Source organism: Nerophis lumbriciformis, linkage group LG24, assembly GCF_033978685.3.
Source record: "Nerophis lumbriciformis linkage group LG24, RoL_Nlum_v2.1, whole genome shotgun sequence".
Lineage (NCBI taxonomy): Eukaryota > Metazoa > Chordata > Actinopteri > Syngnathiformes > Syngnathidae > Nerophis > Nerophis lumbriciformis.
The window spans coordinates 7,458,554-7,478,648 of NC_084571.2; the positions used below are offsets into that span (position 1 = coordinate 7,458,554).

The 20,095-nt window shown below is 41.4% G+C and overlaps 1 protein-coding gene across 8 annotated transcripts in view; it reads right to left on the minus strand.

Annotated features, from left to right (window-relative positions):
* LOC133620178 (RNA binding protein fox-1 homolog 3-like) overlaps positions 1 to 20,095 on the minus strand; it is a 1,135,173-nt gene that overhangs the window by 289,401 nt on the left and 825,677 nt on the right. For 2 of the 8 annotated variants that reach the window (XM_072915953.1, XM_061981454.2), the window contains exon 1: positions 14,333 to 19,834. The exons of the other annotated variants lie outside the window; for them this stretch is intronic. In XM_072915953.1, coding sequence (XP_072772054.1) covers positions 14,333 to 14,458 — 126 coding nt within the window. In that variant the 5' untranslated portion in view covers positions 14,459 to 19,834. Of the gene's footprint in view, positions 1 to 14,332; positions 19,835 to 20,095 lie in introns of those variants that run through there. 8 annotated transcript variants of the gene reach the window in all.

Genomic DNA, 20,095 nt, shown 5'->3' on the forward strand with positions numbered 1-20,095 from the left:
GAGTAAAATTACGACTTTTATTAATAATACTGCCAAAATTCTAAGTGTTTCTTGTGAAATTGTGACCTTTTTCTTGTGAAATTCCAACTCATTTTTCCCAACAAGTTTTTTTTAATATTTGCATAGTATGTATATATTATTTATGTTGTAAATACACATCTTTATATATCTAGAAAGGCTGGTCCTACAGAGGTAGGTCTCAAGAAGGTAACAAATACAAGAATGTGTGTGTGTTTGTGTGTGTGTGTGTGTGTGTGTGTGTGTGTGTGTGTGTGTGAGGCGCCCTGCCCGCGGCCTGCACTCGGCCCGCTAGGTGCATTCATGCGCAACAATGAAGACGAGCTCGTCCCTGAGCCGCATGAGAGGCGCCGTAGGGGTGGAAGAAATAAATATATAAGCCAGCCGAGTGGGTGTCAACAATAGTGTGTGACCGCCGGCCCGCAGCTGAATGGCCGGCGAGTAAACACATCTCACCACGGACGTCGCCGTCGCTAGCGGGCGCTCGTTTCTTGATCCGAAGACTCTTCGGTTGCAGCGGTTCCAGGGCCTGTTCGCAGGAGGATTTCGGGGCTTTCCTTTTCCATTGGGAGTTTTTTTGGGGGTCAAATCCATCTCTAAAACAGACCTGGATCAGCTTGCCTAACTAACCGCATAATGAGGTGGGCGGAGTTATTTATAGTAAACAAAGGCGATTTCCCCCCATCTTGTTAGTCGCGACAATTTAATGTTGTAAATTTGATGTTTTATGTGTTGTTTACTGTTTTAAATGTAACCTTGCTGCTGCCCTCTTGGCCAGGTCTCCCCTGGAAAAGAGATCTTTGATCTCAATGGGATTTTACCTGGTTAAATAATGGCTAAATATAATTTTGCGCTGACGTTTTTTGTGTGAATAAAAAAGAAAACGCTACAAAATCCAATTGAACACTCGCAAAAGTACAGTAAAGTACGGACTATAAGCCGCTACTTTATTCCTACTCTACTAAAACATAAAAATGTTTTAAAAACAACTGGAAAATGTGCTGAGAAGTTGTTGTTTTTTGCGTTGGGTTGCCATCTTTTGGACGAGTTTACTATCTGCAGGTTCTGCAGTGTCCTATTTAGGGCTTGCAGCTGGAAGTTGAGTACCGTTCAGTCTCCAGCCGTCCATAGCGTTACTACTCGTATTCATCACTCCAAGCAGCATTTCTAAGTTTTAAAGTTAAAGTTAAAGTTAATGTACCAATGATTGTCACACACACACTAGGTGTGGCGAAATTATTCTCTGCATTTGACCCATCACCCTTGATCACCCCCTGGGAGGTGAGGGGAGCAGTGGGCAGCAGCAGTGGCCACGCCCGGGAATCATTTTTGGTGATTTAACCCCCAATTCCAACCCTTGATGCTGAGTGCCAAGCAGGGAGGTAATGGGCCCCATTTTTATAGTCTTTGGTATGACTCGGCCGGGGTTTGAACTCACAACCTACCGATCTCAGGGCGGACACTCTAACCACTAGGCCACTGAGTAGGTACAGTTTACAATATAAGTAAAACTGTTTATACTTAAACACCACCCATGTGTGATGTCTGTAGGAGTGTTTTCATGCATATTTGTACGTGCTACCATAACGTAATGAAGCTAGCGTCGTTAGCATGAGCTAATATGCTAACACGTTTACGAGTGTGTCTTTTAGTATTATTAACTTACAATGGCATTCTCTTTGTATTGTTTCAGGTTCACAAATTTACCAAAACATCACCGGGGAGTTATTGAGTCTGTTTAGCTGATTGGAGAGCTAGCTTCCGCAGCTAGTGGGTCCATGACGATGACTTCTGTTTTGTTTGATCCGCCGTTTTACTGCTGTCGTTTGGAAACAAATGAGGTATATAAATAAATATTTTTGTGTAAACAACTCATTTCACAACGATTTATATAGTCTTGTGCGGTTAATATATGGAAAAAAATAGTTTTCTCTAAAATTTAGTGGGCGCGGCTTATAAACCGGTGCAGTCTATAGTCCGGAAAATATGGTTTTACATTAGAAAACGATACAAGAATGCAGCGAACTTTGGAAAGTATTCTGGTGAGTTTGCTGCTGCCTGCTTCCTGTTCACTCCTTTGATCGAATCAACTACTAAGTAAATATGTTCAAAGGAATAGCAAAGCCACAACAACACCCTGAGAAGTGTCAGTGTTGGAAGGTGAATGCCATATATCGACAAGCATGACGTAGTCTTTGGCGTCGTTCAAAAAAGCTTTTATCAATTACGCCAAATAGCGAAAGTGAAACCGCTTCTATCAAGACATGATCTTGAGAAATTAATCCACGCTTTTATCTCGACTCGTCTTGATTATTGTAATGCCCTGTATGTTGGCATTAGCCAGGCCTCCCTCGCCCGCCTGCAGCTCGTGCAGAACTCTGCTGCTCGTCTGCTAACACAGACCCGCAGACGTGAGCACATCACCCCTATTTTAGCGTCCCTTCACTGGCTCCCTGTGCGTTACCGAATACATTTTAAACTCCTTTTATTTGTTTTTAAATGTCTAAACAACCTCGCGCCAACCTATCTCTCCGACCTCCTTCAGCCTTACTGCCCCACCCGATCCTTAAGATCAGCCGATCAGCTGCTGTTGACGGTCCCTGACACAAGGCTGAAGCTTAGAGGTGACAGAGCTTTCGCCGTTGCTGCTCCCAAGCTCTGGAACGACCTACCCCTGAGTGTTAGACAAGCCTCCTCTCTTCCTGTTTTTAAATCTCTCTTAAAAACATACTTTTATTCCATGGCTTTTAACACTGAGTGATATCCATCCTGCAATGGCGCCCCATAATACACCTGCTGTGATCCTGTTTTTATGTTTTTATTAATTCTATTTTAATTATTTATTTTTTATCGTGTTCTGTTTGTGTTGTGTTGTGTTTGCTCGGTACTCGTTTTATCTTTTAACCTGCTCATTGTACAGCACTTTGGCTACCCCTGTGGTAAATTTTAAATGTGCTCTATAAATAAAGTTGATTTGATTTGATTTGATTTGATTTGGCGACAGGCCAGCTTGCCTCACAAGTACGATGCTAGCTAAATGCTAACAATGGAAGCTACAAGCCCAGAGAAGAAAATAACAACACAAGTCGAACCTGCCTGGACTCAAGTAAGTTGTAATTGTTTATTTTGATCATGTTCACCGCATAGTTTTGGGTGTAAAGAAGCTAACCTTTTGTTAGCTTTAGGGAGCTAGCTTCTTGTAGTTGAATGAATGAAAGCATCGCCACCACCAGCTGTACCATTTGTTCTAGTACTATATATTACTTCTATACTTTCATCATAAACCTATAACCATGTAAGAAATAATGATGTTGTGCACTACTGCTCCTTAAAGCGATCGTTAATATTCTGTTTCGATGTGTTGTATTCACCTGACGTCACGTCCGGCTCGTTAAAACTGTGCGAGGCTCGAAATGGTGGTGGACCTGTGAACGTCTGTTGTCAAAGCGTTCTGGGCGGCATTTTGTCTTTTTTCAAAGAAAAATGTGTCGTTTTAGGCTGTTGTAACTGATCAAACCGCGAAAAGGATAACAATTTCTTCAGAGTTCCTCGAGAGGTAATCAAGAAGGGCGGAAGATGTAAAGATTTTACCAAAGACGACGAGAAAAGAAGGCAGAGTAGAAGAACGCACTAGTTTGCAGTGATCACTTCGTCAAATATGACATATAAATCAATACAATCAACTAGCATGTTATATAGGTGTGCATTTTCTAACAATAGGAATTGTTTTTTGTGTTTATGTTGCACACAGATGTATTTGAGTGACGGACCATATTGAGTGTTGTGCTACCAATGTATGTGTGCGTGTAGTAGGGTTGTCCCGATACCAATAATTTAGTACCGGTACCAAAATGTATATTGAAACTTTGATACTTTTCCAAATAAAGGGACCGTTGTGTCCTTGGGCAAGACACTTCACCCCTTGCTCCTGATGGCTGCTGGTTAGCGCCTTGCATGGCAGCTCCCGCCATCAGTGTGTGTGAATGGGTGAATGTGGTAATACTGTCAAAGCGCTTTGAGTACCTTGAAGGTAGAAAAGCGCTATACAAGTATAACCCATTTATCATTTATTATTATAACTACGAAATATGTCAATATTGGCTTTATTTTAACGGAAAATCTTACACTACATTAATATTCACAGTCAAATGACAATTTTACAAGGTTGAAATATAAATTAAAAGGCATTGAAATGGCATCGACCCTGAAGAGACGTCTTCCTTGTGCTCCTCGACTACGGTCTGCACCGGACCGAACAGCAGGACAGGTGTATCCACTACATTATTACCTGTCACTTTTTTATAACTCCTTGTGCATATCTGAATGCTTATTATTTAAATGTTTACCTAATTGAAGCAAAGATGGTAATACTAAACGCCACATTTGGCGAGGCGTGTTTTAAAGCAGCTGTTGTGAGAGTAGCGTTTGTGTGTGTGTGCTCCTTTAAGAATGGCAGTATGTGGGGTGAGTGACGTGAGTAAGTGAGTGGGCTAGTTAGGAGAGGTAGCATGTGCAGGAGTGTTAATAGCATGGCGGATGTCCGGTTGGGGAAATTATAAATAAAGTGACCAAGTTGTAACTAATCGACGACCACGTCATTGTGGCCTAAAAGGTCTCCCATGCTCTCCTCGACCACGGTCTGGGAGGCAACAAGCAGGAAAGGTGTAGAACAGTACTTGCAACGCTGTGCCTCCCTGTTTAAAGCGTCACCTTTATAGTTTTGAAGCCCAAATACCTCCATATTGCGCTTCACATACCCTCTTTATTAACCAGTAGAATAGTAGTTTTTTGCTATTTTTCCTCTCCAAGATGTTATTACTTGTATGCACTTTGTGTGTGCGTGTTGACACACTCAACATCAGAACGGTACCGGTACTTTTCAAAGGTGGTATAAGACCGATTTCAATTGATTAGTACCGTGATACTTTATTAGTACCGGTATACCGTACAACCCTAGTGTGTAGTGTGTATTATATACATACAAAGACTCAGTGAGAAAGTGTAATGTGCGATCGTCCAGTTTGTAATCAAGAGACTGAAGGAACTGAAACAAATTTAGGCTAGATGTGTTTTATTGACACGCAAATGCGGTGCAATCGAATGACATCAGACCACAACCAGAGACCTGTCAGTCACAGTGGATGCTATCTTGCTTCAAAACAACTTTACAAATTATCATATTACCTCAATATTTCACTTTTTTGACTGGATTAATATTGGATTTATGGATCGCTAGGAGGACAGTTGATAAAACGCGCTTGTGAGGAGGAAATATAGTTGTGTTACTAACTCTTGTGTGGCGTTGCTTCCTTATTTGTCATTATTCAAAGCCGATATTAATGTGTAGCAGCGGCAGCTGAACTGAATGTGACAGCGTGTCCTAATTAGGTCGGTCAGCTGGAATAAAAAATACAGATGGCAGTATCGTTAGTCCGGAATCTTCACGGTTCTAATTAAGAAGTGGTACCAAAAAGTACCAATACGCCAGGGGTGTCAAACTCATTTTAACTAAGGGGCCCTTTAGGAGGAAAATCTGTGCACATGCGGGCCGGACTATTTAAATCATGGCATTAAAACAAAAAAAGAAAGACAACTTCAGATTGTTTTATTTTGTCTTACTTTATCAAAAAATAGAACAAACACATTCTGAAAATATTACAATAAAAATATAGAAAAAACTACCGGCAACGGTAAAGTTTAGATCCATGAAGGAAAGAAGAAAGTGAATAATTGTTTATAACTGAATAAATGTACAAATGCATAAACATTTGTTTTCTTTTGTATTATTTTTATAATTAATCAAGTAACGTTTATGACAACCTTTTTTCCAAAAGACAATATAGACTGTGAGATATAACAGGATAATGCATACATTTATCATTTGTTTTCAAAACGCTTACAAAAAAGTGGGACCCCCAAAAATTTACTGTGGGACCCCATTTTTATGACTTGATGGGTTCCCTGGTACCCCATTTTGAAAATGTCTAGCGCCAACACTGATGGAGTATTGGTGCGTGCAAAACAGCAGCAGGCGGCTGTGGCCTGTGGGCCAGTTCTAATACTAATTAAACATCATCCCGGGGGCTATAGATCATTCATTCGCGGGCCTTGACTTTTTGACACCCTTGCAATGCGCGGTATACATCCCTAGCTATGAGATATGTCATTCAAAATACACACGTTTTTGAATTTTAGCAGACACAATAGGTATATTTGCACAAAGTATCGGATCGGTATCGCCGATACCAGCCCGAATTTTGTGTATTTTTAAAAACATCTTCTTGTACACAGCATAAAGGAAGCATGTTTGCGTCCGTCATTGTTGTTGAAGAATAATATAACTTTGCGCGCCAATTTGTTATTTACTGTAACTCAGTGGCCTAGTGGTTAGAGTGTCTGCCCTGAGATTGGTAGGTTGTGAGTTCAAACCCCGGCCGAGTCATACCAAAGACTAGAGATGTCCGATATTGGCTTTTTTGCCGCTATTCCGATATTGTCCAAATCTTAATTACCGATTCCGATATCAACCGATACCGATATATACAGTCGTGGAATTAACACATTATTATGCCTGATTTTGTGGCGAAGCCCCGCTGGATGCATTAAACAATGTAACAAGGTTTTCCAAAATAAATCCACTCAAGTTATGGAAAAAAATGCCAACATGGCACTGCCATTTTTATTATTGAAGTCACAAAGTGTATTTTTTTTTTTAACATGCCTCAAAACAGCAGCTTGGAATTTGGGACATGCTCTCCCTGAGAGAGCATGAGGAGGTTGAGGTGAGCGGGGTTAGGGGGTAGCGGGGGGTGTATATTGTAGCGTCCCGGAAGAGTTAGTGCTGCAAGGGGTTCTGGGTATTTGTTCTGTTGTGTTTATGTTGTGTTACGGTGCGGATGTTCTCCCGAAATGTGTTTGTCATTCTTGTTTGGTGTGGGTTCACAGTGTGGCGCATATTTGTAACAGTGTTAAAGTTGTTTATACGGCCACCCTCAGTGTGACCCGTATGGCTGTTGACCAAGTATGCCTTGCATTCGCTTGTGTGTGTGAAAATCTGTAGATATTATGTGACTGGGCCAGCACGCAAAGGCAGTGCCTTGAAGGTTTATTGGCGCTCTGTACTTCTCCCTACGTCCGTGTACCACTCCGTACAGCTGCGTTTTAAAAAGTCATACATTTTACTTTTTGAAACCGATACTGATAATTTCCGATATTACATTTTAAAGCATTTATCGGCCGATAATATTGGCAGTCCGATATTATCGGACATCTCTACCAAAGACTCTAAAAAATGGGACCCATTACTTCCCTGCTTGGCACTCAGCATCAAGGGTTGGAATTGGGGGTTAAATCACCAAAAATGATTCCCGGGCGTGGCCACCACTGCTGCTCACTGCTCCCCTCACCTCCCAGGGGGTGAACAAGGGGATGGGTCAAATGCAGAGGACACATTTCACCACACCTAGTGTGTGTGTGACTATCATTGGTACTTTAACTTAACTTTAACTTTCACGACGCGGATTTCAAATGAACACGTCGCGGTTTAATTCCGAACTTCCGACTTCAGCGCGGTGGAAAAAAGGTGTAGGACTTCCTCACAAGTATAAACAATCGAGCGCTGGCTGGTAACTGCTGCGCGATCAGCACCACTTTAGCACGGGCGCTAATTAAAACCGTCAAAATGCGGGGAAGGAAAAACAAATCGCTGCGGCGAGGGTGAGGACATTTGTGGCTTTATTTTGCGGGAAGTGGAGTGTATTAGCATGGGGGTCGCGGCGCATGCTAATTGGGGTGATACTGTAGGTGCCGCTTATAGACAGCAGCACTCCGGGCTGACGCGGGATAGTTAGCATTATTGGCTAAATGCACATATGCATGTATCGATGCACCACAGCAGCACCGGAATGCAAAGCATGCAGGCGTCCACACACACACACGCACACGCACACACACACACGGTTCACATTAAAAGGCATGAGTGCAAACCATTGACGGCAAGTAAATCAGTTTGGCTCTTTGTGGCATTCTGGTGCGCAGGCGACAAATGTAATTCATTTCAATGTGCAAAGGTCTAGTGGGGTAAGGCGGCGGTGGCGGGTAGCCTTGGGAAGAAAAAAAAAAAAAAAGGAACACACGTCAAGAACACACACACACACACGCGCGCGCACACACAACAAATGAAATTTCCAAATAAACGAGTGAGTTGTGATTTACAATTCTCCTCCAGGGCGCAGAGAAGTGAGAAAACATTTCAATCAGTTCCTCCGCCATGAATCAGCTCTTTAAAGGAGTCGGACACGCGTTCAACACTCGGAACAAACGCAAGCCGGAAAAAGATGACTTGAGCAACAACAACAGATATTGAGATTACATTTGAATACGGGCAAACTGGTGTTTTGGTCCACTTGAGAGCAGATTCTTTTGCAGCTGGTTCCTGTAATGCTGGACAGGAGGGCCTAGTTTTTATGGAGGATGAATACACTCAGATCAAGCACCACATGGGCTAAATTGAAGACTTAAGCAGAATTTTATTGAGCCCTCCATTACAATTTTTCCCACATTTTTTTTATTGATATGTAAGATATTTTCACCTAGTTATTTAGGAATGGGTACCGAATCCAGTATTTTTTGGGCACCGACCGAATCCCGCCAGTCCGCGTAAAATACAATGGTGCCATGTTACGGTACTCAGCCAGCTCTTTGGCACTTGCAAACTCAACCAAACTACCTCGAGGTACAGTTGCAGTTTTCAATGCCAACCAAGAAATTGACTCAAAAAAAAACCACGCTCCAAGTAACATAAGGTTCCACTTTTGCGCTAGCTTCATGCTAATATACATTGGCTTTGCTATTGACAGGCTACTTGATTAGCATTAGCAATTTTACATGGCGATTTCAACACCTCCAAACATGTTAATGAAATCTACAACTAAGACGCACGTTACAATTAAACAGGTGGTGCGTACAATAAATACAGTATTGACACTTTTTAGGGCGCAACAAAAGACAAACACACAGTATATAAACTATACACTACTGCCATCTAACATCTTGGACTTGCAACAGTAATTGCAACTTAGTGTCATACTTGCAAATGATAATATGATGTAATAAAACAAGATATAACAGTTATCATAATCATCTCATTTTGAAATATTGCAATAAAAAAGTAGATTTTCTTATCAAAACACTATTAACTAATTCATCAACTCATTTTTAAATGTTGAAATAAAAAATAAGACTATTATCAGAAATAATTAAAATGTATTATCACACCAAAGTAATTGCTAGGTAACAGTAATTGGTACTGTATTGGTTCAAATGTGAGCGGTATCTATACATATTTTTGATCAAACTTGAATTTGATTTGATGCATGTTTTGGACGAAAATGAATTAACGGGATAGAAATTGTTCAATAATTGAATACCAAAAAATACATGTTTTACATAATTAAAATGTATATTTGCGTATCTTCCTGATGCATCTATGGCGGAGGGCGATTAGAACGGCCATTTTGCCATTATATTCTTAACAGTGACGGAGCAGGAAGGGGCTAGGAATACATTTGCGGTATAATTACATACGAAACACCCTGTCATTCGTCAATTGACATTTTTTTAACGTGCTTATTCACGTAAAAATGGGGCCACCTACGGACCGCACACGAGTCTGTGATCAACGCGGGGCGCGTCACATGAAATTTTACCGGAAAACTTTTCCTAGCCCCTTCCTGCTCAGCCACTGAAAAAGACAAGACCAATTCCCCTCCCAGGGGGCGCACAGCGTTGGTGTTTGTCTCGTTAGGCAGACATCCATCCATCCATCCATCCATCTTCTTCCGCTTATCCGAGGTCGTTTTTCTTTGAATAACTTTCTTGTTGTCCCAACTGGCTATCGTCACACCTCACATTGTCCCGCCCGCACCGTCTTGCCGCTATTTTCAAAAAGCGGTGTATTATTCGGCATGTGTTGAATATGTAAAGTGTGCCATAAAGTATGCCACAACTTGGCCAGAACTCGACTCTGGAAATAGAACGCAGTTCCAAAGTGTTAGCAGTCACCCCGGGGGGGGGGGGGGGGGGGGGGGGGGGGGGGGGGGGGGGGGGGGGGGGGGGGGGGGGGGGGGGGGGGGTAGGCGCTCCACACGAGTCCCATGTGAGGGCGCGGCGAGGCAAAGGCTCATTTCTCAAACTCATCTCGGACGCGCCCGCACGGACCTAACGAGATCCTGCGAAGGGACACAAACCTATTAGTCCTCCCCAGGTGGACACGCCGTCTCCATTTACGGCTGTCAATAGCGCAGCTCGGCCCGCCATAATTACCCCCCCAGGAAAGGCACGCCTCTCCGTGCTTAGGCCCCGCGAGACCGCCAACCTGGATCCTTCCGTATCTGACATCGCTGCCAACGGCGGCGCTTTGGGAGGCGGGTTTAAGGCCCGAGGGGGGGGTTGTGTAATCCCAACGATCTCCCTCGCCTTCAAACCCGAGCATCAGAATTGTGAGGAAGGCGTTCGAAACCCGCCTGATGTCAAACAGTAATCAATAATTACGATCAGACAAATCTAATTAGGACGTATGAGAAGGCATTTGGACATGAGGCCGTCGTCGTCAAGACGCCACCGACCGCCGACGCCCTCTTGGCTTGCGCAACTCCTTTACGCCTGTCAAACAGGGCACGCAGCTACACGAACTAACTGTGCCGCACCCTCGCGTCCTAAATAACGCCGGCGCCAACAAATGGCGAAGAGACTCGACCTCTGACCTCCGTCGCTCCTTAAAGTGCAGAAGAAGACGTGTGACGTCATCCTGCGCAACACTGAGCGAGGACGAGGACACGGACGTCCCCGATTTATGTCATGTGATCAACAGCACCCTCGTCACCATGGAAAAACTATTAGCAATAAAAAAAGATCATCTAAATAATAAAAAAAATAGTCAAACAGAAATAACAAAACAACAATACTGAAATAATAAAATAGTAAAAATAAATAAATAAATAAGTGTAATTTATTTATAATGAAATAAAAATAATAAAATGGTAAATAAATAATAGCAGTAATAATAATAATAATACAAATAATACAACTGAATACATTTCAATTATAAAATGGTAACAATAATAATAATAGCAATAGTAAAATAGTAAAAGTAAATCATGCAATTATAAAATATTAAATAATAATAACAGTAATATACTAATAATAACAAATGAATCATATTCATAATACAAATATTAATAACAATAATAAAATAGTAATAGTGCATACAAAATTATAATAAAATACATATATAACAGCATAAAGTACTACTACTACTACTAATAATGGCAAACTTCCTTTGAAATGCAGAGAAAGTGCGACACAAATGTAATCTACTTTGCTCTCTATGGCAGCAATGCACCATGGGAGGGGGGGCGGGGGGGGGGGGGTTTGTACACAGGCGACATCCTAGGAAGGATGCAGGGAGGAGAGGAGAGGAGAGGAGAGGAGAGGAGGGGAGGGGAGGGGGGGGGTGGCTGCTGGGGAACGCCGTGACTCAGAGGGTTGTTTCCTCTCACACATTTGCACCATTCACAGAAAAAAACAACTAAAGCTGCTGAAACGCTGCATCAAAAAGACGCCACGCTGCTCGGGAACATGACCAACAGGAAGTTAGACCCCTCTTCACACTCATTGAAGTAAAACACACACACTTATACACACGTATACAAACATATACATACATATACACACATATACACATGATACACACATATACACTCATATACACACATGTACACAGCTATACATACATATACACACATATATACTCTCATATACACACATATACAATCATATACACACGTTTACACACCTATACACACATATATATACCCTCATATACACACTCATATATACACATGTATACACTCATATACACACGTTTACACACCTATACATACTGTACATATACATACATATACACACACACACACACACATATACATACATATACACACTCATATATACACAAATATACACTCATATACACACGTACACACACCTATTCACACTCATGGACATCAGAGATCATCAGCAAAGACAGAAAAAGAAAAGACTAAAAAGTGGAAACACCGTTTTAAAATGGAATTAATGATTTTTTTTTTTATATGAGGATCTCATAAACAACTCAAAGAAATAAAGACGACAAAGAAGAAATATTTTTCTCATCACACAAACGGAGAAAACGCTTTCTCGTTACATCGCTCGTCTTAATTTACAGCCACATTAAAATGTATGTAGAGCGGGGCCGGGGGGCTCTGGGGGCAGATGGGTGGGGTGGGGGAGGGGGGCCATAACCACCATGGTGGGGGTGAACACATGAAGAGGAAGAGGAGGATGAGGAAGAAGATGTTGTGCAATAAACACACGCACACACGCGTTTGATTATTTCCAGTTTGATTGGATTTCACATGGAAAAGTGCGATTGGCAATTTGTTTATGAGATTAAAGTATTATGTTAACATTTTTGTGTGTGTTGTTTACGCAGGAAACAATCTTTTTGGCGACTTTTTTGTCATTTACTGACTTTGCATCGTGAAGGAACCTCTTCCATAAACCCCAGTGTGTGTAATAGTAATAATAATAATAGTAATATTACATTTCGCTTATAAGGCGCCTTTCTAGGCACTTACAGTATGGACACATTACAGTAAATACATACATGAATAATTAAATCATCGGATTAAAAACATCAACACAGATAGTTGGAATTGAAGAGTGATAATGAGTCCATATTGCAAAGGTCTATGTGTGTGTGTGTGTGTGCGTGCGTGTGTGTGTGTGTGTGTGTGTGTGTGTGTGTGTGCGGGTGAGTGAGATGGGGGTGGGGGGGTTCAGCTCAGGTAAAACGCTTGTAAAATTGGGACATCTTGTTTAGAACATTTGGGATAACAACAAGTTCCAAAAAGTCATTTCGGAAGGTTTCAGAAAGAATGAAGAGCAGAAATTGAAGCTGAAGAGCAGAAAGGATGTAGATGAAGAGCAGAAAGTGAAGATGAAGAGCAGCAAGTGAAGATGAAGAGCAGAAAGGATGAAGAGTAGAACGGATGAAGAGCAGAAGATGAAGAGCAGAAGGATGAAGAGAAGAAAGTAATGAAGAAGAGTAGCAATTGAAGATGAAGAGCAGAAAGGATGAAGAGGAGAAAGTGAAGAAGAAGAGTAGCAAGTGAAGATGAAGAGCAGAAAGTGAAAAAGAGCAGAACGTGAAGAACAAGAGCAGAAAGGTTGAAGAGCAGAAAGTGAAGATGAAGAGTAGAAAGTGAATATGAAGAGCAGTAAGTGACGATGAAGAGCAGGAAGGATGAAGAGCAGAAAGGATGAAGAGTAGAAAGGATGAAGAGCAGAACGGATGAAGAGTAGAAAGTGAAGATGAAGAGCAGAAAGTGATGAAGACTATAAAGGATGAAGAGCAGAAAGTGATGAAGACTATAAAGAATGAAGAGCAGAAAGTGACGATAAAGAGTAAAAAGGATGAAGAGCAGAATGGATGAAGAGTGTGGAAGGATAGGATGAAGAGCAGAAAATGATGAAGAGTATAAAGGACGAAGAGCCGAAAGTGAAGACGAAGAGCAGAAGATGATGAGTAGAAAGTGAAGATGAAGAGTAGCAAGTGAAGATGAAGAGCAGAACGGATGAAGAGTATAAAGGATGAAGAGCAGAAAGTGAAGATGAAGAGCAGAAAGGATGAAGAGTATAAAGGATGAAGAGCAGAAAGGATGAAGAGTATAAAGGATGAAGAGCAGAAAGTGAAGATGAAGAGCAGAAATAATGAAGAGTATAAAGGATGAAGAGTATAAAGGATGAAGAGCAGAAAGTGAAGATGAAGAGCAGAAAGGATGAAGAGTATAAAGGATGAAGAGCAGAAAGAATGAAGAGTATAAAGGATGAAGAGTATAAAGGATGAAGAGCAGAAAGTGAAGATGAAGAGCAGAAAGGATGAAGCGTATAAAGAATGAAGAGCAGAAAGAATGAAGAGTATAAAGGATGAAGAGCAGAATGGATGAAGAGCAGAAAGTGAAGATGAAGAGCAGAAAGTGAAGATGAAGAGCAGAAAGGATGAAGATGAAGAGCAGGACAGTAATGAGTGATGAGGACCCCCCCCCCCCCCTCCTCCAATCAGTTCCTCCTCTTCACGTCCTCCATGCTGCCACTAGAGGCAGGGTGAAAGGTGAAAGGTTAGGTGTGGGGGGGAAGACACAAAGCGGGCAGCGTGCCAACACGTACGGGCGAGGGAGAGGGTGGCGAGCGAGGCGGGGGGGGTGAAGGGTCTTACCTCGGGCAGGTAGAGGAAGGCGGGGGGGCACTGGAGCGAGTGAGGTAGCATCCCGGTACCGGAGAGCAGCAGACAGCCGGAGTTGGCCATGGAGCTGAGCGTGGGGGGGCGGGACACTTTGCGCATTTACAGCAGAGACCCTCGGACTCGACTCTCTCGTCTTCCTTTAAACGTCCTGTCCTCTCTGGCGCGTGTGCGCGTCTAGTGGAGGAGGGCGGCGAAGACAATGTTCACGCTCTCTCTCTCTCTCTCTCTTTCTCTCTCTGTGATCGCCCTCTCCGCGCCGCCACTCTGTTTACTTTCAGCTCGCTAAAAGCCAACAAAAGCCTTCAGACACAGAAGGGGAGGTTCCGTGTGAGCGGAGGAGGAGGAGGAGGAGGAGGAGGGGTTGCCGTGCCGACAGGGGGTTGGGTAGTTTGGGATGGGGGTGTATAAGAGCAGTGGGGGGGTGCTGATGAAGTCCCTGGTGGGTTCTCACATCAAAGGAGAGACTGAATACCAGAGCGAACAGGAATGACATTAGACCAGCTGATCCCAGGCATTAGCTCGCACGCCGCCTTTTAATTGCAGCCTCCACCCCCCGCCCGTGCCAAGGCGCCTCTCGGCTGGGCGCTCAAGGACGCGCACGCCGTACGCCGCCTACAGGCCGAGGACCGGCTACGTGAAGACCGAGCACGCCTTGAAGCAGAGTTGAGCTCCAGTGGCATGTCCGCCGCCTTCAGAAGTCCGGACCGCCTCGGCGCTGATCCGAACTTTGTCCTCAACTAACGGGAACTCGACGCCAGGACCATCAAAAATGACATCGCCAAGGACGACAAAACGAGAAGAACGTCAGCTGGATGATCGATTTGCAGTCGCAGATCACGAATACTACCATGAAGGTTGTACTAGTAAAGTACTGCTGTACTGATGAATTAAAAAAGGTACCACATTGCCTTTGAAAAATAGTTTTTGTTTTCAGTGCCGTGGTGACACACACAGAGCACTTACAAGGGGAAACAGCGACTGGACGTATTTTGGCTTCACAACTAACAATAAAGGTGAAGTGCTAAACACAGAAGCGGTATAGAACATAACGATCGAGCGGCTAACGTCCCTTCACAGCGTTTTAGCTACTTCTAAATCACTAATCCTCGCCTCAATAGTGACAAATAAAATACGTTCCTTACAAGTATCATCTACATGCTTCACTACACACACCGTAGGAGGATACAATAGCTAACCGCTAACAGCAAGCTAGCACTCCTGAATGTAAACAAACGAGTGGATCTGTACGTATATCGACTGTAACGATACCAAGTGCATGAGCACTTTTTTTTATCATCACAAAATCTTTTGTTCATAGAAATACTTCCCCGGAAACCAATGTATGATCCTGTCACTGGTATCGCATTGATGCCCAAATTTGGAGTGTCTGCCAAAACGTATGTAAAGTATTCAAACAACAGAAGAATACAAGTATCATCCCTGCAGGATGAAGAATAGCTAAACATGCTTCACTACACACCGTATCTCGCCGGCGTCAAAATGTAAACAAACGCCATTGGTGGATCTATACCTAACATCCACTGTAATGATACCAAGTACAGGAGCGTATCTCATCGATACTACAATGATTACATCTATATTTTTTGGCATCACATCTTCTTTCGTTTTTTTTCAAATTCATATTATGTTTATAAACTCAGGAAATATGTCCCTGGACACATGAGGACTTTGAATATGACCAATGTGTGATCCTGTAACTACTTGGTATCGAATTGATACCCACATTGGTGGTATCATCCAAAACTAATGTAAAGTATCAAACAACAGAAGAATACGTGATTATTACATTTTAACAGAAGTGTAGATATAATATGTTAAAAGAGAAAGTAAGCAGATGTTAACAGTAAATGAACAAGTAGACTAATAATCCATTTTCTACAGCTCGTCTCATAATTTTGACAAAACTATAGAAAGTTAAATGACACAATATGTTACTGCATATGTCAGCAGACTACCGTATTTTCCGCACTATAAGGCGCACCTAAAAACCTCCAATTTTCTCAAAAGCTGACAGTGCGCCTTATAATCCGGTGTGCCTTATATATGGACCAATATTGAGCCACAACAGGTCTCGCAACTACGGGATGCATAACGTAACCCCAGCCTCTACTGTAGCGTCTATTCTGTGCGCCTTATAATGCGGTGCGCCTTATATATGAACAAAGTTTTAGAATAGGCCATTCATTGAAGGTGCGCCTTATAATCCGGTGCGCCTTATAGTGCGGAAAATACGGTAATTAGGAGCTTTTGTTTGCTTACTTACTACTAAAAGACAAGTTTTCTAGTATCTTCTTATTTTATGTATCTTATTGCATGACAAAATTGTTCATTAATTGCAGTATATTTAATGTTTCATAAGATTGTCTCTTAAAACTAAGGCAATTACAAAAAAATTTTGTGGTGGGCTTTATTTTGAAAAGTATCAAAAAGTATCAAGTACATTTTGGTACCGGTACCAACACATTGGTATCAGGACAACACTAGTTTCTATACGACAAAACACAAACTTAGGTGTATTTCTTCTACCAGTAAAATATATTTTACTCTTATTTTCTACTTTTCTATCTTTACTATCATCCATACTGTACTTCTTGTACTTTCACTTAAATATATTTTGTTTTGTCTTCTTCAACTTTTGGATTCTACTGGAAATATCAGTTGAAATTCCATCCATTGATACGTTTGGGTCTTCATTTGTTTACGTGCTGAATATCGAACACGCCCACCCCCCAGCCACAAGCGCATGGCTGACACCGTAACCATGGCGACACCTTTTGTGTGCCGCAACCATAAACAGAAGATCAATATGTCGTAAACGTGGCAGGGTTGCGTGTGTACTCCGTGTCCACGCTCGATTTCCAAGACCTGAGAACGTTAGCTTGGACCAAACCAGTTTTTTGGTAAAATTTACAGTGTTTTTTTTTACACTTGATTACTGTACATTTTAAAAAGGGTGAAATAATAATTTTTACAGTAAAATTGTGGTGACCGAGCTGCTATTTTATTTTTTTTGTGTAAAAATCTACCACTCATGTTTTTACAGTGTATTTTTACAGGTACTGACCGGATTCCATCATTACTATTGGGTACTAATTCACCTAATATAAAACGGTACCATATTTTAATACCGTCCGATTCAAGCACTTGGTGGGGAAACAGGCGTATTTGTAGAAATGTTGTTAGTTTATATGCCAAAAAGGAAAGCATGCCTGATAGAAAGCCTTCAAAAGTAAGGCTATACTTTTCAAAATGTGCCAGCTCAATGCTAATTTACATAGGATATGCCATATACATGCTACTGATTAGCATTAGCAATTTTACATGGCAATTTCCACACCTCCAGATTTGTTGATGAAAACTACAAATAAGATGCATGTTACAGTCAAATAACTGGTGTGTGATAAGTAAGCTTTTTCACAAAGTACCACCTCAGAAAACATTTGGCTCTCCAAGTACCACCAAAACAACCAATATTAAAATACGGTAGCGTAGTAGGCCTAAGTATTCACTAAAAACAAGGCAGAGGTTTTATTTACCAAATATATTTAATAGTGTTGGCCACTGTAACATTACACACAGTTTGAACAGTGACACTGTGTTTGAATATCTAATTAGGTAATTATTTAGCATACCACTGGAGTGAGAATCACTGATTTAATGTTGTACTTCACAAGCCAACAAAGCAAGTGTGCCTTAAGAAATAACGTTCAAAAGTAAGGCCCCACTTTTGAAAATGCCCTAGCTCGATGCTAATTGACATTAGATATGCCATATACTGTACATGCTACTGATTAGCATTAGCAATTTTACATGGCGATTTCCACACCTCCAAATTTGGTAATGAAAACTACAAATAAGATGCACGTTACAGTAAAATAGCTGGCGTGTAATAAGTCAGTAGTTCACAAACTTTTTCACCAAAAACCTGGCTCTCCAAGTACAACCATAATGACCAACATTAAAATGCAGTAGCTTTACGAGCCAACAAAGCAAGCATTCCTGATAGAAAATACTCAAAAGTAATGCTCCACTTTTCAAAATGTGCTGGCTCGATGCTAATTGGATATGCCATACACATGCTATTGATTACCATTAGCGATTTTACATGGCGAATGGGTGAATGTGGAAATAGTGTCAAAGCGCTTTGAGTACCTTGAAGGTAGAAAAGCGCTATACAAGTATAACCCATAACAATGTCAAAAGGGAAAGAACAAGTATATTTAGCAAGAAAAGATTAAGCATTTTATTAACGCATACTATTTCCATGCCTTTGCGGGCCACATAAAATATATGTGGCGGGCCAGATTTGGCCCCCGGGCCTTGAATTTGACACCTGTGGTGTAAACACTTTGTAGAACTCAACAAAAGACAAAAGTGGCACATTCAACTTAATGGCAAAGACTACTTCCTGACTACAGCAACACATCTAGGACAAACTGAAATGAATACATATTTGCAAATGATACTTAGAAGTAAGGATGTCCGATAATGGCTTTTTGCCGATATCCGATATCCCGATATTGTCCAACTCTTTAATTACCGATACCGATATCAACAGATACCGATATCAACCGATATATGCAGTCGTGGAATTAACACATTATTATGCCTAATTTGGACAACCAGGTATGGTGAAGAAAAGGTACTTTTTTTTTTTAATTCATAAAATACGATAAATAAATAAAAAACATTTTCTTGAATAAAAAAAAAAAGTAAAACAATATAAAAACAGTTACAAAGAAACTAGTAATTAATGAAAATGAGTAAAAGTAACTGTTAAAGTTTAGTACTATTAGTGGCCCAGCAGCACGCACAATCATGTGTGCTTACGGACTGTATCCCTTGCAGACTGTATTGATATATATTGATATATAACGTAGGAAGCAGAATATTAATAACAGAAAGAAACAACCCTTTTGTGTGAATGAGTGTGAATGGGTGTAAATGGGGGAAGGAGGTTTTTTGGGTTGGTGCACTAATTGTAAGTGTATCTTGTGTTTTTTATGTTGATTTAATAAAACAAATAAAAAATAAAATTAAAGCTGCAAGCAGCGTTGGACAGGCCCGCGTATTTGGCAGGTGCTAGTCCTAAGTGTCCCAATACTTTTGTCTACTTTTAGTCTGAAGTGTCCCAAGACTTTTGTCTAGTGTACCTACCTTGTCTGCATTGTGTGGGCACGTTGGTGCTTCCTGCTTTTGAGCAGCCATCTTAAAAAAACAGCACCGCAGGAGCATCAGTGCAGCGGGTCTTTGAAGGGTCATAAAATCAAAACCGGAGCAGGTATCACAACTCTTTCACCAACTTTTAATCAGAAGGGTTGAATCTCTCTCCTGTGTAAGTTTGAAGCCGAAACAACAAATGCGCTCAGAGGAGATAATGTTTGAAGAAAGGTGACGGGTTTTTACAAAAATGTTGTGTTGAAGGGGGAATAGCAAACTTCCTGTATATTTTTGCTGGGGGTTGTCAATTTATGAAATGTAGGTCTAAGTGAGACCTACGGAGAGGTTTTCGTTTCATGTCTCTCCGACCTTCCCAGTGGGAGTTACAGGCAGTTTTGTATTCTTTTTCTTCCGAGGAGCAGTTTTTTGTTCGTTTTATTAAAAAATTGCTGTAGAGCACAATTTTTAGATTTGGGGTTAGGTTTTTTCATTAGATCACAGTTTTAGCCAGTCCTGATGTGTGCGTTCAGTTTGGTGAGTTTTGAAGCATGTTAA